The sequence below is a fragment of the Cornus florida genome, unplaced genomic scaffold (genome assembly GCF_030987335.1).
Source record: "Cornus florida cultivar Cherokee Brave unplaced genomic scaffold, ASM3098733v1 CherokeeBrave_3.0.0_Hap2_Chr08, whole genome shotgun sequence".
Lineage (NCBI taxonomy): Eukaryota > Viridiplantae > Streptophyta > Magnoliopsida > Cornales > Cornaceae > Cornus > Cornus florida.
Genome location: NW_026775578.1, coordinates 55,291,123 through 55,315,569, shown reverse-complemented (window position 1 = coordinate 55,315,569; position 24,447 = coordinate 55,291,123). Strand labels below are relative to the sequence as shown.

General features: G+C 33.5%; 1 protein-coding gene across 1 annotated transcript; it reads right to left on the bottom strand.

The window, feature by feature from the left end:
- Positions 1-599: 599 nt before the first annotated feature.
- LOC132270297 (uncharacterized) lies at positions 600-1,736 on the bottom strand. The gene is made up of 2 exons (XM_059771481.1): positions 1,698-1,736; positions 600-1,508 (listed from the first exon to the last, which is right to left on the bottom strand). The coding sequence occupies exons 1-2, from the start codon at positions 1,734-1,736 to the stop codon at positions 600-602; spliced, it is 948 nt and encodes a 315-aa protein (XP_059627464.1).
- Between the last annotated feature and the right edge of the window lie 22,711 nt (positions 1,737-24,447).

The window sequence follows — 24,447 nt, the reverse complement described above, 5'->3', positions numbered from 1 at the left end:
CTGAGGGGGTGTGACTATACTTTACCCTAATTTCTTATATCACGCCATGGTTTTGTTGCCAAACTTCACTTATCACCATAAATATTTGACTCTGGGCTTGAAATCATCTGGCTGATTTCTATTGGGCCTAAAGAATATGAAAAATAAAAAATTATTTTTTTATTTCACTGTCCAGATTTGAAGCCCGGATTATTTTATATTATCTTTTTATCACAGAATTGCCAAAATGGTACAATGCATTTTCTTGTCTATTTGTCAAATTGAGACAATTTGTTCATATACACTAATGAGTTTCATTATATTAGCTCAGAATTAAAACATTTATTGATTAATAATAATAAAGCAACAAATTTCACTTTGTGCATGTATGTATCTTCAAAACTCCAACAACGAAAGCATTTGTCTATAAATCAACGTATGTGCAGAAAGGTACCAAGCAGTAAATGAAATGTTTTGAACTGAGATTAATCAGGAAACGAACAAATCGAACTCAAATAAAACTGAATCCTGCAGTTGCAGGAGTTTTAGCCTTTTACAACCAATGGAAAAAATAGATTTGCTTCAGCACATAAAGATGAAAAAATAATAAAAAAAAATAATTAGATTCTACTCAAAAGAGGCTTATGAAATACAGTAGTGGGAGCAATCCAAATTGAGGGTGGCATATGCTTATGTGAAGGATCAAGGATGTAATGCGTCCCAAAACTTCCATTCTCCATGTTGTAGATACCAATGTCGCGGCGCCCAGATGGGGGATGGAAATGAATGTTAGTATAATCATCTGTATAGCATATGGAATTTGCTTGGCATCCGGGCCATTTGGAAGCAGAAACACAAATGGAATGGTTGTCTCTCAAAAACAAAGTATCTCCGTCCAAGCTCTTCACTTCAACCTGTTTATGCCAACCTTGCTCAAATTGGTCCAAGAGCAATTTGAAGACCTTAAACCCTGAAGTTGTATGCTGTGAATCATCATCATATTCTAAAAACCTATAAACAAGAAGTAAATCACTCCTAGATGATTCGACGAGATACATCGGTTGAGAGTACACATTAGTGTCTGGTCCAATTACCTCCACTTGTGGAGCCATACTCTCCCCAGCCCTTCTATTAACATCAATCATTAGGATTCCACCATTATAATCAACTGCAAAAATTTGTCCTTCATAATATATGACATCAGAGATGATCTGAAATCTCTTTTTATCTATGTAAGTCCAAGCTTCATCTCTGACCCGAATAAATGCCAGTGTTTTGCAATCACCATAGATGGCGGTAGCAATATAGTCATTAGGCGACGAAGTAGGGTCATCTGACAATATAACCTTTGTAACAAAATACTCTACATCAATTTTTGGTGCTTTGAAAATTGAACGGTCCATGATGGGAGGAAATTGAATGGTGGCACTAGAGAATGGGTTGATTATGGTTAAGCCAAAATTTTCTTCCACGGTAACTAACCAATCATGTGAGGAACCAGAAAACCTCTTTTTGTAAGGTACTTGTAACTGAAAATCATATAATTTATTATCAGTGATACTGTATAAGCTACGTCTCCCATCGCTATTGCTTCCCTAGGTACCATCAACAATGGAACTTGTCTGCAACATTTATTTTCAACAAATTTGACTTTGTTCTGCATGGCCAAAGAGGGCCATTCTTTACGGACCGCACCAAATCCTGAGAGTGAAACCAACTTGTGCAGACTGATATCCAGCAAGTGCTTTGGAAGCCATGCCCTTTCTGACTCCTCCCCCGTATCCTCCAGAATAGCACTCTGGAATGTGAAAAGACAAAGTGGTTAGCCTGGATGTAACAAACTTGCTATAAACAAATATGAATTTTTACCTTTTATTTTTTATTTTTTATTTTTTATTATTATTTTTTTTCCCCTAGTTTACAATTGTGAAATTAATTTAAACTAGTCAAGAAAAACCATTCTCAATATCAAAATCTCCCAATCCCAAACCCGAACACGACCCATAAAAATATATATACACACACACAGGTGGTGCACACCATGCTTAAGAATACACTAATGAATTTATTAGAGCATATATATGAATGTTAATGCATGATAGAAATAGTAAATTCAGGTAAAAAAAAATAGGTGCGAATTATTGAACTATTTACCGTAACAAGTATCCAGCCGATCGAGTTTCTGATTTTTAGCGTACTTTGAAGGACTCAAAGCAGAATAAGAAAAAACAGTATAATCTTAAACCTTGAAGAGTACTTAATCGGGAGAAGAATATATATACAACCAGAAGAACTTACCTAAGTCTGCAATAATCTTAAACTTCACAATCAAAAAGTGGAATTTATGTGGCTGTGGCTGTGGCTGTGGCTGTGCTTACCTTTTTATATATATAGATGCTTGACAATTCCTTCCCTAATCAGGAAAGTAATAAAGGGAAAGTCACAATAATCTTGACACAACAAGGATAAGTGGATGGTTTTTATACGGATAGATATAGGGGCTGGTTGTGATTTGTTAAATGTGATGGATTTATTTTTTCCCTAATCAGGAAAGGAATAAAGTAAAAAAGCCCAACAAATCTCTCCCTACTGGGCTGTTTGTACCAAGCTAAAGGGAGTCAAGGATTCGATCCTCAGACATGAGGCAATTAAGAAAAATAATAATAATAAAAATAAATTGGAAAAAACCTTATGATATATATATATATACACACACACACAAATAATTACAGCAAACATTGAAGTGAGCTCTTTTATTCATTTATTCATTAATTTTTTTGAATCTATGCAAATTAATATTGAATACCATTAATCGACTTATGGGCGTCTCAAAGATTCGATATGATTTGAGGGCTTTAAATATACCGGTTTAAAAACAATTAATTTATATATATATATAGCAAAAAAACCATTAATATTGAATACATCAATATCATATGGAAAATGATTCTTGCACCGAATAGTTGTAGTGAATTGTTAGACCTACTCTTTTAATTGGTTAATTATGCAACAAATAAGGAAGTGGAGCCCTTCACTTAGTTGTATTTGGTATAAATAGCCAAGTAAAAATTATTAGGTAAGACAATTCATTGCAAGTGTTCCGTGTAAATATCACTCATATCATATATACTAAGGTAGTGTTTGGCATGGCTTCTAGCTTGGAGCTCTAAAATGGGCTTTCAAGTCCAAAAAGGCATCCAAAAAAAAAAAAAAAAAGAAAAAAAAAAAAAGAAAGAGTGTTTGGTAGATGATTTGTAAAGGGCTTATGCTAGGAATGGAAGTCACTGAAAGCCCGTTAGACTAAAGCCAAAAAAAGAGGCTTTTGAAAAACACATTCTTGCCAAGTTAGCCATATTTAAAGTAATAAATTATGTTTTACAAAATTATCCCCTTACATATTATATCAAATATTCAATATTAACCCTCAAAGTCTATTAATAAATTGCAACCGATCTTTTCTCTCAATTGTTGTTTTCTGCTGAAAGTCACAAAATATGAAGAACCCAATAAAATAGAGAAAAAGAATTCTAAGCCAACAAACATTTTTTACTGCCTCTAATTTTTACTGCTGTCATTGATCGTATAATTTTTGTGCTAAAAGTCTTCTTCTCCCATTCAAATTTCATTATTACAGGAAGTTTCTGATTTGGACAAGTACTCTACGGAGTCTTCTAATACCATTCAAATTCTATTACTTTAATTTCAAGGTTCGCTTTCTCAATAATATATTGTTTTTAAATAGATATGTGTGCATATATATATATATGTGTGTGTAGGTACGGAATGCATAAACTAGGGAAGCATTTCAATAATGTCTATGGAGATAAAAATTTTAAATTAATTATTAAGGATAAAAATGTCAACTTAAAAACTATGTTAATTGTTGAAGGAATTTCAAAATTGCATCCACCAAACAAATTTTTTCTTTTAAATTCCTTCCATTGAAATACATTTTGCGAAGGCCTTCAAATGGAAGGAATTTTAAAATTTAGAAGCTCCCCCAAATAGAGTCTGTTGGTCCCTAAGATGTTTATCTTGAGGTTTGCTCTTTTAATGACAACATGCAAGTAAAAAGGGTTCAAAACAATTTGTAATGGTGCATTGATTTGTTGGGGTTTGATCAAGTGCAGTTTGACATGTCATGGAGAAATACTTAATGAATTACAAGTTGATATAAGCTCATTGCTCACTGAATTATCGAGGAAGTCATTGCAGCCCTTTACAGTTGGTGAATTCTATAACAACACACTCAATTTGCCTACAGCCCTTGACATGGGCATTTTTGTCTTTGTACACATCCTAATATCCATATTACCTTTACCTATTAAGCTACATTGTTTGTTTGAGCTCATTTTCTCATCGTGACAGACCAATCACACGGTCCACAAATGAGACAGTAGTATGATTTTAATTAGTAGGCATTTGCTGGGGCATTATTATAATTTTATGTGAAGCTACAAGGTCCTGACATGTGCACAGTGGTCCTGGAGTGAGAGACTATGGCCAGCTTTACATTTCTTGGGGTTCAAGGTCAGAAAGGCATTTATGATATATACTTAAATATTGATATTGTGAGCTGGTTTATGTACTACAAGGTGAGTTGGCAAGGGGGCAAAATGGTACTATCACCATGATAATGTCAGAATAACTTTTCTCACGGATTGGAGGACCTCAGCTCATTCCTATCCATTTGTTCTAGGGCTGCATCAACAAGGGATTAAGTATAAAAACAATGCTATAGCTGCTGCTAGGTTTTTAAGGCCTAAAAATACATTTTCTAAAACAATTATTAAGGCTAGTCTTAAGAAAATATGTGAAGAGAAGCTAAATGAGCATTTTTTTAGTATTGATTCAACTATATAAGCTCTTTTTAATCTCAGAAATTGCTGTATGTGAAAGCTTGTTGAGGACTTATAAGGAACTAGTGCTGTAGATGCTTAAAAGGTGTTGTCAAGGCTGGTTTGGGAGGTCAAATGAGGTTCTAGAGGCTTAAGGTGCTAAGTGAAGGTTGAAGCAAATCCAATACACCTATTTACAGCTGCTGATATCTGCTGATATCAGGTATAAACCCAAATACACACTACTTTAGAATATGTTAGAGCTTGATTTTTGAGTACTTTGTGATGAATTTGTTGCTATGCTGAACTACTTTGCTTCAACCTTCTATGAACCTTGTGGTTAACATCTGAACATGATTATATTGATGATTTGAAGTGGTTAAAATGGGATTCAACTTAGTAAATTGACAGATTTCTGTTTTGACTTGATAAACCACATTTCGCTAAGGTTTTAACCTTGTGTGCTGAGAATTGAGAATTGTATTGAGATATCTTATTTTAATCACTGTGATTTACATTTGAACATAAGTATAATGATTACACAAGATTGTTAGAAGCAAGAAAAGCCCTGAGTAAATTCAAATTTCCAGTTTTACCCTTAGAATCAGGTTGCTGCTGTTCTCAGCCTAAACTAACCTGATCTAAGCTGTTGTCTTGTGAAACCTGTATTAAACTGCAATACCTTACCTATTTCTTGAATCCAATATGTTAAGCAAGTGTAAGTGAATGTTTGGGAGTTGAGAGTGATGTAGTTAAAGCTGAACAGAGCTATTATATTGTCTGTGTATTGTCATTGCTACCAGTTGAAGCTATTTTGCAGAAACTAATTGATAACAGTTTTTGGGGCTGTGATTAATGAACTTATTGATGTGCTTAACCTCTGGGATTCTGTGTGAAGTTGATAAAAGGTTATGAAAGTGTTGTCCAGGCCTGAGACCATGCAGAATACCAATTATACCCTCTGAATAGAGGCATTACAGCAGCACAAAAATTGACCTTGCAGTAACTGTTTCGCTACTGATTTTATGCTGAAATGTCCTAATCTTGCTATGATAATTAAAAACATTATTTTTGAAAGTGTATAATGATAATATGAAGCTATGAGAACCTACATTTGCTCAAGGTTCAAGTGTTTTGACATAATTGCCTCTGTAAACTTGGAAGCCAAGGTTAATTGCATTTTAAGCCTATTGTGAACTGAGATTATTATTCTTTGCTCCATTCATTGTTTCAAACTATTGAGCAAGTTTATTTTGAGTTATCAAGGCTGTGGATATAGAAGAATAGTTAGGGGTAAAGCTACAGGGTGATTTGACCGATATACCCTTGTTTAGGGTTTTGAAGCATTGGTTGAAGAAAACTATTATGTACTTGTTGTTTACTATCCAAAATTAATTTGAGAAAGTTTGTTGAGCTAATTCAAGGTTGTGCGAACCTAGTGTGAACTTCGTTGAAGCTGCATTGTGCTGTGGGAGAAGTATCCTATTGATTGCAGAAGTAAGTAAGCTAGGGTTTCACTTTGTTCTATACTTAAGACTGTGTTTTGAATTCTTTTATTGTGTAACAACTTAAGTAAACTATATTTGGTGTGTTAAGACCTTCATTCTAGTGGTGATTAAGCTATTGAGAGCTTTATGAGTCTAAGCAGTGTTGCTTAGGACTGGGGGAGTGCAGTTAGCACTTAGTAAGCTTGTGTGTGTGTAGAGGCTGTGAAAACTAGTGTCTTCACTGGTATAAGGTGTGTACAGAAAGTGAAACAGCTGAGTATGTAGCAATTTGCATACAACTAGTGGAGGATTTATTGGCTGAGGCCAAGAACCAAGGTTTTTCCCTATTGAGAGGGTTTCCTTGTAAATCTTATGTTGTGCTGAGTTTTGGTTTTTCTTATTCTCTTAAGTGTGTTTTGATTCTAAAGTTATCTTAAAGAAAGGAAGGAATTTACTAGGACCAATTCACCCCCTCCCCCTCTTGGTCTAACAGAGCCTAAAAGAGCAACACAATAAATAGGAGACTTTGTTAATTATTAATAAATAAATAATAACAATTGGGAAAAACCTAATTGGGCTAGCTTGGCTAGACACAAGATTTCAGCACTTGGGCCTTTGGAAAGCACATTGCGGCAAATAAGACACTCGGTTGAAAAAGCCCTCCTACTTTGGCTATTTCTTAAAATATCAAGGGCGAATTGCAAAAAATCATCCTTGGCTATTACCTAGTTGCGAAAAACTGCCCTTATGAATATTTTTGGCAAAAAATTCCCCTCAACTATCCCAATGGAGTGTTTTTAATTGATGTCCGTTTAATTGATTTTCTAAAATAATTTTTCGGAGAAAGTTACCCCTTAAAAAGTTACCCCTTAATTGATTATTTTTCAGACAATTTATTATTATCACATTCCAACATACTTATCAATTCAAATCATTATTATTGCATTAATTTATGGATCCAATGAAAGTAAATGGATATATACTACAGAGAGTGTGACATATATGGCATCTTCTAAATTCAATATATATTCAAATGATTATGTATATTCAAATAGGGTGAATGCCTCTCTTTTGGTGATTGTAATTGTTATGGATCTTATGCTGATGCTTGAATTTTGGTGGTTGCTTATGTAAATATATGCAGTAAGGACATTAGTAACTTTCATCTGGGCTTGAGTATTGCTTTTGCTATATAGCTTATCAATTCAAATCTTGATTTTTGGTGGTTGCTTAAAATTGTTTTGCCTCTCTTTGGTATGTTATTATACTGAGAGAAAGTACAAATAAATACAGAAAAGGAAAAACAAATTTAGAATAAAATTAATTTAAAACTTTAAAAGTGAAAGATGATCGAGAAAATGAGAAAATGACATAAAATTAAACATTTTCTTAATCCTTATTTATTTTTATAAAAATTATACATTTTTCTTATTTATTTTTAAACATTTTCTGGAGAATAATTTATTAAGGGGTATTTTCAATTATATATTTAAGGAAAATTGATAATTATATTAAATTTTAATTGAGAATATATATATATATATATAATTCATTCCATATGATATAGTGTACTTTAATACAAGAACTGTAAGAACAAATTTTTTTTTTTTTTTGATATATTTTATTTTAATCTCCTCTTGATCAGTAAAAGTAATACGTATATGAAATTGGAGGATAATACGAAAGGGTATTCTTTGCGTGCCTCTCCCCCAATTTCGTATATCAATATAATCTGTCGTCAAAACCCTAACAACGTAATTTTTATGCATTCATGTAAATCTTTAAACTTGTGGGCTGATTCGGTGAGAAGGAAGAGCAGCCCCCGCTGGTGAAACTACGGAAGAGCAGCCTTCAGGTGAAAGTCTCCTCTAGCAACTAGGTCGTCATCCTCAGAAGACACGTACAGCTTCCTTCCATCAGTAATAAAATAGAAAAAAAAGGTTAATTTAGGAAATATTTTATAATTTGTATGGTCAAAATTGTGATCACAATATTTATCACTTAAATCTCCCATCAGCTTCTTGAGAAATTAATTTCAAAAGCCTCTTTTTGTGGCTTCTGTTGAACGGACTTTTGAAGACCTTGGCTTCTTAAGGAAGCCTGTTTCAAAAAAATTACCTAGCATGCACATTTTTGTGGAATGCCTACCAAATCTTAGAAGCCCGTTTTAGAGTCCCAAGAAGCCACGCCAAACAGGACCTAGAACTTTCTAAGTTATGAGTGACATTAAGTCCTAGGAAATATAAAGCAACCAACTCAAAGAGAGAGAATACACGGTTAGGAAAAATATTTGGAGATTTTGAATTCTTTAAAATGTAAGAGAAAATACTTAAAAGTGGGTTAAATATAGTAAGTGTGCACATAGTACCCCAATATTATGAGATTGTTAGTAGACACTGTTAGGATATGTGTGCCCTAGCATAGAAAATTCTAATTTTGGATTGTAAAAGTCATGGTTTCTTATTTGGATATTATTATTAAAGCATTATACAATTGGTGAATGGAATGTATTATTTTTCGATTCTTTATGGAATTGATGGTGTCTGCTTGATTACAAAATATATTTATATATGTATGTAATGGCAATTAATAATATGATATAAATTAGTAATCATAAATGGTTTAAAGTCGGTAATTATGGATGGACATTTAATTAGTTAAGACTTAAACCGAGTCCACGATAGATTGAGATATATTGCGAGAGCTGTCGTATGAAATTGCTCTCTATCACAGTTATGGCTTTTGACTCTCAAGTATGAGAGAAGTATAGACTCTTTTATTAATTAATAATTACTTTGATTTGTTCGGCGGATACCTCGGGATCCTTAGATCGACACTTTGGGTAGTTATGTAATTAATAATTAGAGGTCTATATTCTAAATATTTGCATCAGTGCTATTTGTATTTATTTTGTTTTGATTATGGTTGATCACAAATTAAATTCGAAGGCCTTCGTATGTTTCAGACAAATGTTTTATATATATATTTATTTAATAAATTATTATTATTTTTTGTCAAATAAATATTTTACTGTGATCAAGCTGGAAATAATCAAAGGTAACAAAATAATTATATTAATTATGTTGTCGGATTGATGGCTTTAATTATCCGATAAATAATTAAGCATAGAGGGGTCAAAGTGCAACATTGACTTAGAGGTTATTTACTATTTAATTGGAGTGCAATTAATTTCTTTTAGTGGAGTAGAAATTAATTTATGAATTAATTGAATTGGGTCCATGGTTTAATGGACCGGACCAATTATTAATTTATAGGAGCCAAGAAAATAGTAAGCCCAAAAGGATTCTCACCAATAGCCCAAGTTGATATTGGAGTCATGTTAGGATTGAGAAAGTTGAATTAGAGATGGAGAATGATTTATTGTTTCCTTATTCTTATTTTTATTTTGCCTATATATACATGAGTTCATGTATATTTTAGGGGTGACTTGGAGAACAAGAAAAAGGAATACACTTTCTCTCTCTAGATTTTAGGGTTTTGTTTTCTCTTCTAAAGGAGGCTACCACCAGCCTAGATTCCAAGGTCATTCATCAAGGCATATTGGTGATTCCTAAAGGGAAGATAATAATCGAACGGAAGGAGAAATGATCTTGCTAAAGGGATCTACAATAAGTGAGAACATTCACTTTAGAGGAAAGTTGAAAAGGTTTACTCAGACCTTTAATGTAAGTATTCAATCTGTTTATTGAATTATGCATCATCTTTTATTTATCTTTGCATAAAACTTGTCTCTGTGTGATGAATCAAGATCCGTGATTGCAAATCCCTCAAAAGTTTTAAAAACTTGCATGTTTCCCAACAGTGGTATCAGAGCACATGGTTTGATTCATTACTAGAGAACATGTGTTTATAAAAATCATATTCATGGATCCAAATTATATATAAATATATAAAATTATTGATATATGTTGATGTATGATTTATTATGTTGGTATATATCAATACATGTTGATGTATGTATAATTGTGAATGGATGATGATGTGTGGTTGGGCCATGGATGAAGCTTATAGGTATATAGAATGTAATTTTATTTTTGGATGAATGTAATTAAGGCTTTGTTTTAGCCGTTTGAAAATTCAATGATGTAATTTAATTTTTTTCATTGTATTTCAAATTGTAAGAATTTATTAAAGCCATGTAATATTCATCAAAGGATGCTATGAAGCTTCAAGAGGGTCTGAAAGGGTTAAATTATGCTTCAGTAATTTTCTGGAATTTTTTCGAATTTTTCGGGAATTTTTTGAGGCTTAAGTTAATTTTCTGAGATTTTTCCGGATTTTTTGGAATTTTTTCGGCGTTTTTCCGGTGGCCGGAGCTTCGCCGGCGGCGAGAAGAGGCGTCGGAGGTGGCCCGGATCAGGTGTGGCAGCGGCTAGGTGAGCCTGGCGCGTGTTCCACAGGCGCCAGGAGTGGGCTGGTCAATGACAAGCTGGCGCGTGGATCTCACGCGCCAGCCAAGGAGTTGGTACTCTCCACGCGCGGGAAGGCGCGTGGAGGCGCGTCCACGCGCCCCAGGCGCGTGGGAGCGCGTGAGGGTGCATTCCACGCGCCCCAAGTGCGTGCCGGCGCGTGGGGGCGCGTGGGAGCGCGTGCAGCTTGCCCTAGGCGCATGCCAGCACGTGTGGGGTCCTCCGGGCTCGTTCCAAGCGGTGTTTTGCTTCTCCTGACGCGTACAAGCTTCCTATGTGTGTTTACAGATAGTTGAAGGATGCCCGTACAGCAAGAATAGTTTTTAAATGTTAAAAGCTGAATCCATTGGCCATTTATATTGCTTCTGTCTATTATTTGATGCATGGAATAATTTAATGCTTATTATAATTGTTCATGCATTGGATCCATGATTTTTAATTAAATGGCTTGATTTATATTAATTAAATTATGAAGATAAATTGGATTAGATTGCTAATTAATTTGAGGGCATTTATTGGGAAACAGGAAAAAAATATTTTTGTAAATTATTTTTTGCCTCAAATTAAAGATTAGTGAATCATTTAAAATCCATATATTTTCTAAATTTATTTGGATTAAAATCAAGGCGTTTTGCATGCATAGATCATGAATTGAAAACCCTAGTTTTATATTATTAAAAATTGAGTGGGAGCGGGGATTTTTTATACATTACCCCATGGCCTTCGTAATTATAACCATTATGATTAGATCTTTAAAAATAAGGCTCCACGCATGATTTAAAGAGTCTAGATTACAAGAATGGTTGTCTCACGAAAATATATTTATTAAATAACCATTATAGTTAGATCTTTAAAAATAAGGCCCTACGCATGATTTAAAGAGTCTAAGCTATTAATGGCAATATATTTAATATTCGTTTTTCCGTTGGAGCATTAATTATGTTATACACTCAATCTAAAATCAATAGTATTAGCTCCCCAACGGAGTGGTCTATACTAGGTGATTTTAGAAAGGCTAAATCTAATCGGGAATTATTTCATATTTAGATAAGGCATTGTCTAAAGAGATATGGAAATAATGAGTTGTTCTCGTTAATAAGCAATAATGAATTCCGCCAACCGGATAAGTTATTGGCATATTGATTGTCTGATTTTTCATGCAATGTGGTTAAGGGACCCACAATTAATTAATTATTTTATACTTGCATGATTATTATTATTCACTTTATTTATTATATGAATGCTTTTATTTTCAGATTTATCATGACTAGTCCATTCAGTCCACTTGCAAACATACTAAAAGAAAATCGATTAACTGGACCTAATTATATCGATTGGAAAAGGCAACTAGATATTGTACTCACATATGAGGGGTTGAATTATGTGCTTACTACTCCTAGACCTTCTCCACCTTTGCCTGAGGATCCTCCTGAGGAGCATGAAGTATTTAAGAAATGGAATAAAGCAGATGAGATGACTAGGTGCTACATTCTTGCTTCACTCTCGAATGTACTCCAAAGTCAACATCTTCAATATCTCACTTCTGCAGACATCATGCTTAACCTTAAGGAAATGTTTGGGCAAATTGGTAAGAGCGCACGCCAAAATGCTATGACAAATTTGATGACCATTAAGATGGTCCAAGGTACTTCAGTTCGGGAACATGCTTTAAAAATGATTGGTTTTTTAAATGAACTGGAGATCATTGGATGCAACTTGGATGGTGAACTTCAGGTTGACATGATTATCGCTTCATTGCCAGACTCATTTAACTCTTTTAGGGTTAATTATTATATGAATAAGCTTGAGTACACACTCGCTGAACTATTGAATGAGTTGGTAACTTTTGAAGGGATAAACAAAAGCAAGGGTGCATCTATCAACTACACTCAGTCTGCTGGACCATCCACTTCTAGGCCCAAGAGGAGGGGCAAGAAAAAGAAGAAGGATGGTGCCAAAACTGTGGTTGTGCCAAACAAAGTAATCCAAAAGGATAAGGGAAAGAAGAAAGTGCGGGTTGAAGGCGAAGGAAACTGCTTCCATTTCGGTCAACCGGGTCACTGGAAACCTAACTGCCCAATACTTCGCACACAAGACAAAGGAAAAGGTATATTCATTGTTGAGGCATGTAATGTGGTTGAATCTATAGATTCCTGGTGCATAGATTCTGGAGCCACTAATCATGTTTGCAATTCATTGCAGGGATTCCAGGAGTCCAGAAGCCTCAATGAAGGAGAGATATACTTGCATATGGGATCTAATGCCAAGGTGGAAGCTAAAGCAGTGGGAGTGGTTCATATGCAGTTTGATAGTGGGAGGAGTCTTATTTTAGAAGATTGTCTTTATACGCCAAATGTTAGGCACAATTTAATTTCAGTTTCTTCGTTGGTTTGCAAAAATTATATTTTTACTTTTGGAAAAAATGTTTTAATTAAATTAAATGGTTGTGTTATAACTTCTGGTGCATTGAAAGATAATCTATATGTTTTAACTCCTAGCTCATATCAAATGCAAAATTATGAATTAAATGCAACTTCATCTAGATTGAATGTTAAAAGAAAAGCAGTTTCTCCAAACTCATTATATCATTGGCATCTACGATTGGGTCACATCAATCAAAATAGGATTCAAAGGTTGGTTAAAGAAGGTTTATTACCTTGTGAGGCAGAGGAGCCTATGCCAACTTGTGAATCCTGTATTGAAGGAAAGATGACTCGAAGGGCTTACTCAGCCAAAGGAGATAGAGCCAAAGAACAATTAGAGTTGGTGCACACAGACGTGTGTGGTCCCATGAACACCCAAACGAGAGGAGGGTTTGAGTACTTCATCACTTTCATTGATGATTATTCACGTTTTGGATATATTTACCTAATTCGACACAAGTCAGAAGCTTATGGAAAATTCTGTGAGTTTCAGGCGGAAGTGGAGCGTAAATTAGGTAAACTTATCAAAACACTTCGATCTGATTGAGGAGGTGAATACCTCTTGGGGGAGTTCAAGGATCATATGGTCAATGAGGGTATTGTGCGCCAGTTATCCGCACCTGACTACCCTCAACAGAATGGAGTGGCAGAAAGGAGAAACAGAACTTTACTTAACATGGTTAGATCTATGATGAGTTTTGCTACATTACCTCTATCATTTTGGGGATTAGCCTTAGAATCAGCGATGTATATTTTGAACTGTGTTCCATCCAAGTCTGTTTCAGGAACGCTATATGAGCTGTGGTTTGGACGTAAACCTAGTTTAAATCACATGCATATATGGGGGTGTCCAGCACACGTGCGAAAGAAACAGGCAGACAAGTTGGAAGCAAGATCAGATGCATGCTTATTTGTTGGCTATCCTAAGGGCACTAGAGGTGGATTATTTTATGATCCCAGGGACAATAAAGTTATTGTCAGCACTCATGCTGTTTACCTGGAGGAGGATTATATTATGAACTACAAACCTAGTAGCCAGATAGTGTTAGAGGAGATGGTTGGCACGTCAAATATACCCCCAGTGGACACACCTAATATAAATACTGAGAATGATCAGACACAAGAAGTCCCTGTTGAATTACCATCATCTAGTACATCGATTCCTGCACCGGTCCTTCGGCGTAGTGGGAGGACTATCATCCAACCCGAAAAACTCACACTTTTGGGTGAGGTCTATGAGGCCGTCCCTGATAAGCATGAGTCGGACCCAGTAAGCTATGCGGAAGCGTTGACCGATATAGATGCGAATCGTTGGAAAGATGCCATGAGATCAGAGTTGGAATCGATGTATTCTAACAAAGTCTGGGATATTGTAGAACTTCCTAGTGGGGTTTAGCCCATTGGTTGTAAGTGGATCTACAAACAAAAGAGAGGAATGGATGGGAATGTTGAGACATTCAAAGCTAGACTGGTTGCCAAAGGCTTCACTCAACGTGAAGGTATTGATTATGAGGATACATTCTCACCAGTTGCAATGCTTAAATCTATTCGCATTCTTTTGGCCATTAGTGCTTATTATGACTATGAGATATGGCAGATGGATGTTAAGACGGCATTTTTAAATGGCCATCTTGAACAAGACATCTACATGAGGCAACCAGATGGTTTCGTGGTTAAAGGTCGTAAGGACTGTGTATGTAAGTTGAATAGGTCTATTTATGGACTTAAGCAAGCTTCACGCACATGGAACATTTGTTTTGATCAGGCAGTCAAATTATTTGGCTTTGAACAAAACGTGTTTGAACCTTGCGTTTACAAGAAAAAACAGGGTAATGTCATCATGATTCTCGTTTTATATGTTGATGACATCTTGCTCATTGGTAATGATGTAGAAGCATTGTCATCAGTTAAAATGTGGTTGTTCAATAAATTTGAGATGAAAGATCTTGGAGAAGTAAGCTATATTCTTGTGATCAAGCTTATGCGAGATCGGGTTAAAAAGAAAATAGGCTTGTCTCAAGAGTCTTACATTGACAAAGTTCTGATCAGGTTTGGAATGGAAAACTCTAAGAAAGGGTTTTTGCCATTTAGACATGGGTTGGCTCTTTCTAATGACCAGTCTCCCAAGACTGATAAGGAAATTGAGCAAATGAGGCGGGTACCATACGCTTCGGCAGTTGGTAGTCTCATGTATGCCATGGTCTGTACCAGACCGGACATCTACTACTCTGTAGGGATTGTCTGTAGATATCAGTCCAATCCTGGACTTGATCATTGGTCAGCTGTGAAGAATATCTTAAAATACCTTAGAAGAACTAAGAATCTAATGCTCATTTATGGAGGTGATGATCTGGTTCCAGTCGGATATACGGATTCTGATTTTCAATCAGATCCTGATGCCAGGAGATCTACATCTGGATATGTGTTCAAGTTCAATGGAGGGACAGTTAGTTAGAAGAGTGTCAAGCAGGGTCGTACTGCTGACTCAACCATGGAAGCAGAATACATTGCAGCCTCTGAGGCAGCAAAAGAAGCTGTTTGGTTGAGAAACTTTCTAATTGAACTGGAGGTTGTGGAGCACATAGACCGGCCTATAACGCTTCATTGCGACAATAGTGCAGCTATAGCCCAAACCAAGGACCCAAAATTTCATAAAGGAACAAGACACATTCAGAGGAAACATCATATGGTTCGTGATATAGTAAAGCGAGGAGATATACTTGTGGCTAAGATTGCATCGAAACATAACCTTGCTGATCCATTCACAAAGGCTTTACCGATCAAGATGTTTGATCGTCATATGGAGAACATGGGAGTTAGATGTGATTTGAATTGGCTATAAGTGCAAGTGGGAGCTGTTAGGATATGTGTGCCCTAGCATAGCAAATTCTAATTTTGGATTGTAAAAGTCATGGTTTCTTATTTGGATATTATTATTAAAGCATTATACAATTGGTGAATGGAATGTATTATTTTTCGATTCTTTATGGAATTGATGGTGTCTGCTTGATTACAAAATATATTTATATATGTATGTAATGGCAATTAATACTATGATATAAATTAGTAATCATAAATGGTTTAAAGTCGGTAATTATGGATGGACATTTAATTAGTTAAGACTTAAACCAAGTCCACGATAGATTGAGATATATTGCGAGAGCTGTCGTATGCAATTGCTCTCTATCACAGTTATGGCTTTTGACTCTCAAGTATGAGAGAAGTATAAACTCTTTTATTAATTAATAATTACTTTGATTTGTTCGGCGGATACCTCGGGATCCTTAGATCGACACTTTGGGTAGTTATGTAATTAATAATTAGAGGTCTATATTCTCAATATTTGCATCAGTGCTATTTGTATTTATTTTGTTTTGATTATGGTTGATCACAAATTAAATTCGAAGGCCTTCGTATGTTTTAGACAAATATTTTTTATATATATTTATTTAATAAATTATTATTATTTTTTGTCAAATAAATATTTTATTGTGATCGAGCCGGAAATAATCAAAGGTAACAAAATAATTATATTAATTATGTTGTCGGATTGATGGCTTTAATTATCCGATAAATAATTAAGCATAGAGGGGTCAAAGTGCAACATTGACTCAGAGGTTATTTACTATTTAATTGGAGTGCAATTAATTTCTTTTAGTGGAGTAGAAATTAATTTATGAATTAATTGAATTGGGTCCATGGTTTAATGGACCGGACCAATTATTAATTTATAGGAGCCAAGAAAATAGTAAGCCCAAAAGGATTCTCACCAATAGCCCAAGTTGATATTGGAGTCATGTTAGGATTGAGAAAGTTGAATTAGAGATGGAGAATGATTTATTGTTTCCTTATTCTTATTTTTATTTTGCCTATATATACATGAGTTCATGTATATTTTAGGGGTAACTTGGAGAACAAGAAAAAGGAATACACTTTCTCTCTCTAGATTTTAGGGTTTTGTTTTCTCTTCTAAAGGAGGCTACCACCAGCCTAGATTCCAAGGTCATTCATCAAGGCATATTAGTGATTCTTAAAGGGAAGATAATAATCGAACGGAAGGAGAAATGATCTTGCTAAAGGGATCTACAATAAGTGAGAACATTCACTTTAGAGGAAAGTTGAAAAGGTTTAGTCAGACCTTTGATGTAAGTATTCAATCTGTTTATTGAATTATGCATCATCTTTTATTTATCTTTGCATAAAACTTGTCTCTGTGTGATGAATCAAGATCCGTGATTGCAAATCCCTCAAAAGTTTTAAAAACTTGCACGTTTCCCAACAGACACACCCCCCTGAACATTTTTTGAAAGAGTAAAAAAGCAAAACGAGACTTTATGTCAAATCTCTTCAAAAAGTAGTTTGTGGGGTGTTTCTGCTCTATGTATAAAAAAAAATAAAGGGTTAATAACACACTTTTTAAAATAGCTAGGGAGTGAAAGTGTTATGCGTGAATATCCTTTCGGGATGCACCGCACTTTACCCCTAAAATGAAAAGGATAGTAACAATAAAAATAAATGTAAAAGCAACTACCATGAAATAATATAGTCATGGCTTCGTGTAACACCCCAAATCCCATAATCCAGTGCATGAGTGGAAAATATCCCAAATCCAACCCGATACTGAGTCTGAAATACAAAAGCTGAGACTCACATTAGCCTACATGGTTAATGTGACCATAAATGATATGTCTACTAAACTCCATTAATTTCATACCAACCATTTATAAACATCCTATGAGGTTTTAGACCTTAGAGGAATGGTTTCATCACAAACCGGCATTTTTAACATAAGAAATTCATGACCAATTCTCACTAAAAAGGTTATATCTCGCCCTATAGTTAGAATTTGGGATGTAACTGGTACCATTGGAAAGCTTACTTCGAGCCCTTCAATTTGAGCATAACAATAATCTAATTTGGATTTAAAAGTAAGCAAATTATGGTCATTCAAATTCAGCAAGTCAAAGTGGTCAAGATGGGAATGAATATTAATTTGAACTGGTTGTGTTTAGATACAACTGTTCCAACTTGGGCAATACCTTAATCTCGGCACAATAGGAGAATGAATGGTGATTTGGAATGGTTGTGCTTAGACAGGACTAGTCTAAATTAGGCAGTAGCTACATTAATAGGGGCACGAAATTTGTTTCTAAACTAGGCATTTTTCAAAGATCGAAGCTATGGACACCTCCTAAATCATACATGGGTACATCTAAGAGATAAAAATGGCGAGTCTACTCAACTCAAGGTGTCTAAATCATGTCAAGGACAAGGTGATCAAGTGTGTGTGTGTAGCATACATATTCGAGTGTACATCTTATAAACAAAATATACATTAGAATAAAAATGGCTCGCTGGCCTCATTACATGACTTGTTAAGTATCAAATACATGAAAGCTAGAGTAGAAACGTATCAAATACGTGAGAGCTAGAATAGATATGACTTAAGAACTCCAAAAGTTGCAAGTAATTCCCGACCCATTTTCCTCTTCAAAATAATATTACATCAATCCATAAAATACATAGTCGTAAGTACATATCCAAAACACATATCCAAAATAGATACAACCCAAACATTCTCTAAACAAAACACCAAACCATGGATCCGGATGAGGGGCATCCTCAACGATGATGTTTTTACTTGAAAAATGTTACTGTAACAGGGTTGAACACGAAAATGCTCAGCTAATTAAGTTCCTTCGGGCTCTATAGGTATAACACATGCATACAATACATGGTGCATGCCTCCTAAAGTCTTGTCCATGGGTAGCCCTTAGGAAACATCCTAGAAATAGCATTGAACATGGATATAACAAAATCATCTCACGTGAGCATATAAGAAGGAAATAGAATGTAATCAAATGCACCAAATCACAACTACATATGGATGTCAACTTGAAATAAGATCTAAAATCATATAATGTGTGATACCCCCGAATTTCCACACGTATGTTGGCCAGGCCCACACCCGAAAACACGGGAATATAAAAAACAATATGGTAATAAACAAACACGGAATACAAGAAGAATAAAAAGAATGAATAAATCACTGAATGAAATTCTATTTATAAAATAAAACCTCCTTTACAAAAATAAATTCCATAAATTTAAAATTCTAAAATACAACTTGAGAATCCTATAAGTCAAGGACCCATAAATCATAAATATTAATCCACCAGTTTATACATAACATCTAACAATAAATAACAATACTAAAAAGTAAACAAGATGAGTACATGAATGACAGTCTCCCAGCTGCGGATCCTCAACCCCGAGACTGGAATTTCTAATAACTTGAAAAATAAATCATGGGTTAGACCCACGAGCAAGTTCCCTCTACCGAGCCTCTAAAAACATATAAATAAAACATTTCTAATCAAAATCATCCTAATTAAAGTTTTAACCTTTAATATAAGATGATACATATATATTATATATATAAATATATAAAGAATAGGTTCATTAATATATTCCTTAAAATCTAAGACCATAAACAATGATAAGACTACCTCCATATTTAAACTAACCATCAAGTATATTCCCCTTTTAAGAGAACTCCTTTAAACCTAAATTCCATTTTTAAGCAATTATTTAACCATTTAAATAATAAATAATATCCAAAGAATATTTTCCTTCAATCCAAATCCCAATTTCCACCAATGATTTTATTTATGAAGATCACAGAGCAAAGATCTATATTTTGACAACTCATCCATGCCTTCACTAATATTATTTTATTAATACTATAAAATAATATATCCTTTAAACATTAGTTTATTCTAATATAAGAATACTTATCACTTCCAACTTATAAACACATTATCCATAGATGTATATTTAATCATCTAACTTACCTAGCAATTTATTTATACTTTGACAACTCATCCATGCCTCCACAAATATTGATTTATGTTTTGGCAAATCAACCATGCCTCTAGAAGTATGTTTATTTATACTATAGCAACTCAACCATGCATCTACAAGTAATTTATTTATACTTTGACAAATCAATCATGCGTATTAAATGACAATCTGTTTATATCCAAAAGTATGTTTTTATCCATACTATTAATTAACAATTCATCCATACTTCCCGTGTATGTATTTTATTCATACAATTAATAAGGCAATTTATTTATGCCTTTGGCAACTCATTCATGCCTGTAATTTAATCACGTATCAAACCTTATAATAAACTATAAAATAAATCATGCATAGACACTCCATGTAAGTTATAAGCATATAATTAATTTAAATAAACAACCGATTATGATTTCATCAACAACATCACCACATTTATAAACATGATAAATATCAATGAACAACTTATTAGTTGATTAGAATTTATTTATTTATTTATGTGTGGCAGTATAACACGTAGGCGTATATAACATATAGGTTACACAATTTAGCAATGTCCAAATAACACGTTACACGCTAAATATAAATATTCAGAATTATTTGTTAACACCTAACTAATACAAATTATCCAAATTGGTTAAAACAATTACGGGATAAGATATATGTATATACAAAATTCTTGCTGTCTTCCAACCCAGTTTTGATAAGTTAAACATCCATTTCATGAAATTTTCGTGAAATACAAAATTATAGATATTCGAATTTTCGGGGATTTGAGCCGTTTTGACACTTAAGGAAATAGATACAGACAGAATACTAAAACGGGTTCAAGTTCCCAAAATTAAAGAAAGTTTACTAATTGAAGAATGATTCTTTCTTTTCTTCTAATGTACAATATAGGTTAACCAACAACTCATATAATGTATGATATAGGTTAATCTAAACTCCTCTGTCCTAATGTCTAATTAATCATATATATATGTATATATACATATCAATTTTTTCACATGCATTTATCATATGTCTATGTTATTAATATGCCAATTTAATCTATAGATTTTGATACCCAATAAACTTATGGGTTCTAAGAGAAGAGTTATAAAAGAACTAGCCTGAAGGTTTCGAAACGAAACCGACGCCTCAACCTTAGTTGTCTCTTCCAAATCCAACGTCTTTTTTCTCTGATTCGGCCTCCTCTTTGTCAGCCTTCCCTTCTTCTTCTTCTTCTCTGCCTCTCTTATTATTATTATTTTTTAACGTGAAAACCTTTTAACAATATAACCTTATGTGTATATTTATACACATTACTACCCTAATCATATTCCTAATATGACTACCCAAATAAAAATAATAATAATTTAAATAAAATATATATACACATATATTATATTATATTATATTATATTATATTATATTATATATATATATATATAATTATTTATTATATATATATATATATTCCTCATATAATAAAAATAAATAATATATATTGCCAATTCAAATCCTCCTCTATATAGGACTCCAACTATATTAATATACACAAAACATATAAATATAATATATATATATATATATATATATATATATATATATATATATATATATATATATATATAAATTTATAAATCCTTTTTAACTATACTTTCCGTATATATGCATATAGTCCTATACATATATACTTACTATAAATATATAATTCTCTATATAATTATATATATATAATCCATTTAATATGCATAATATATATATATATATATATATATATATATATATATATATACACACACTCATGCATAAATCCATAGGCCTTTAAACCATTCCAAATTCTTTAAGGCTTCCTTCTCCAGCCCAAGACCCAAAACCTTTGGTCTAAATAATCCAAGCCCAGTCCATTAAACTTTAAAAAATAATTAAATAAATAAACACATAATATTAAAACAAGTAAATATATGTAGCACATAATCAAACAAGAATTAACAACCAAGTCACACCATACAAATAAAAATCAACACGCCAACAAATCAATCAATAATCAAGCACATTATCATACCAATAAATCAAATAAACAAGTAAACAAATAATTAATTTAAAATAAATAAATCCATTAAATTCATTTAAAGACAATTAATTTAATTAAATAATTCCTTTAAAATATAGGGGTATTATATAATGGAATACTTTGGACATACCCACACCCCCGAACATACCTATTGCATGATCTGATAAAAGAAGTTCTTCTCGAATTACAAATCTGCAGGTAACAACCCTAGTTGCCACTATAAACATGGGGAAACTCGCATTTCTCCTGTGAGAGCCAACCCCTTACGTTTTCAAAATAACAAAGTCCTGAGTATCTTCTAAAACTCGTCAAACAATCCACTATGTATCCATATACATTAATAATCAAATGGAAAGCACTTCACAAGCGCAAGTAGAAAATGCTATCCAAGCAAATCATGTCATATTGTCTCAATATGCTACCATGACATAAAAATCAATGCAAATGGTCTCGATAAGATAATATATAATTATAGTGACAAAATTCTTAACATATGGACATTTCATCAATAATAAACATACAAGGCCACATAAATAACCACATAATCATGCTCTTAAATGTACAAAGTCATCTACATAGCCACAATTAATGAACATAACCCATAATTGACCTAATGTAAAGGAAATACATACAAAGCAAATATATACAAATGATAATCATGGTCACGAATTAAATGGGCCTTAGAGACATGAAATTCATCAACGTTAAACAATAGTAGTAACATTTGAGAACTAGGTTACCCACAAAGTGTATAAAAATCACTTATATTGTGATACTACCCAATTCTAGAATGCGGGTTGATCAAGTCCTCGCCCAAAACTAGGAGATATCAAATAATTAATATTTAAAACGAATATAGAATACAAATGAGAATAATAATAAATAAATAATATCGCTAAAAAGGAATCTAAATAATAAATAACTAATCCTCTGAATAATTCCACTAATTCCTAAACGTAAGTAATCCTCCAGAATACAATTTGGGAATCCATATAATGGACCCCTAATAAAATCCCATAATTGAAATAAAAATAATAAATGTCTAAATCTTAATAATAAAGATATGAAGTAGAATCCTACGTCGACGACATTGGAAAAGTGATGAAGAGTAGTCTCTGTTGAGTGTGCGCAGTGAAATGGTTGTGGAATATAATATGGATAGATAACCTAGAGGATGGTAAATATATTTAACTTACTCTTTTATCCAATTTTTACTTATTTTAATTTTATCAAAATAAAACTAAAATCAAACCACAAAGCAAAAATAAAGTGCAAGTAAAGTAAATAAAATTTAAGAAATGACATCAGGATTTTATTAAGGAAACCCCAATTGGTAAAATAGACCAATTGTAATAGGAAAAACCTCATTAGAATTTGCAGTCTTGAGATAAATGATCCATTATATTTGAAGCAAAGTATACCAAACTTTGACTCAGGCTCACACCCTATCGTTATACCAAAAACCAATCGTTGACAATCCCTGACTTTGCGACTCCCCCGTTCAACAGCTCTCGATCTCAGGCTTACTCTTGATCTCTGTAGAAGAGTTACAGGTAGCTCAGACAATACTCTACGAATGCTCTGACCCCTTCAAAGTGTGATCGTTTCACCTATTTTCTTCTAGATCTGAATTTGATGAAGAACGAATGAATTCTACTTCTCCAGAATTTTTGAATCTTCTATTATGCTTCAATTCTGATGAGATAGAGAACAACATTGCTAAATCACTCTTGTATTTATGTGTGTGCTTTCAAAAATAAAATCAAAAAATCAGATTGATTTTCTGAATAAAAATATCTCTCAAAGATGGCTTTCAATAGATCTGATTTTTGTATGCAAAAGCCGTGAATAAACCTAGATGACTATCATGGTTTATATAGAGTTTAAAATGTCCTAATAAATCTGAAAATATAGAAAATTTTGTGCACAGGATTTGGAAGGAAGTTTGGTCCAAAAAGGAATCAAACACATAAGGAAACTGAGGTTCTATACTGATTAGGACTTCTTGAACCGATATTAGAATATGGCTACCAGTTCCAGAAGGTCAGAAGACTTTCCTACACACTTCTACTACTGTTTCAGCCTTTGGTTACCAGTACCAAGAAGTTCCTACCGGCTCCCAATGGACAGAAGTAAATATGCTATTTTCCTACTAGTATTAGATTTTGGCTACCAGTTCTAAAAGGACAGAAGTAAATTTCCTACCAGTACTACATTTTGGCTACCAGTACCAAAAAGACAGAATGTTAATTTCCTTAACATTGCAAACTTCTAAAACTTCCTAAGTGTTCTCACAAACTCACATACCTTTTTACAGCATTGTTCTCATCATCCCAGACTGTAGTAAACCATGAAAACTTGAACTTCTTC

Excerpts from the sequence above, each read along its gene's own strand:
- LOC132270297 (XM_059771481.1), bottom strand. The coding sequence starts at position 1,736 with ATGGCTTCCAAAGCACTTGCTGGATATCAGTCTGCACAA. Across the intron at positions 1,509-1,697 it reads CTGGATATCAGTCTGCACAA|TTACAAGTACCTTACAAAAA; the intron begins GTTGGTTTCACT and ends TATGATTTTCAG.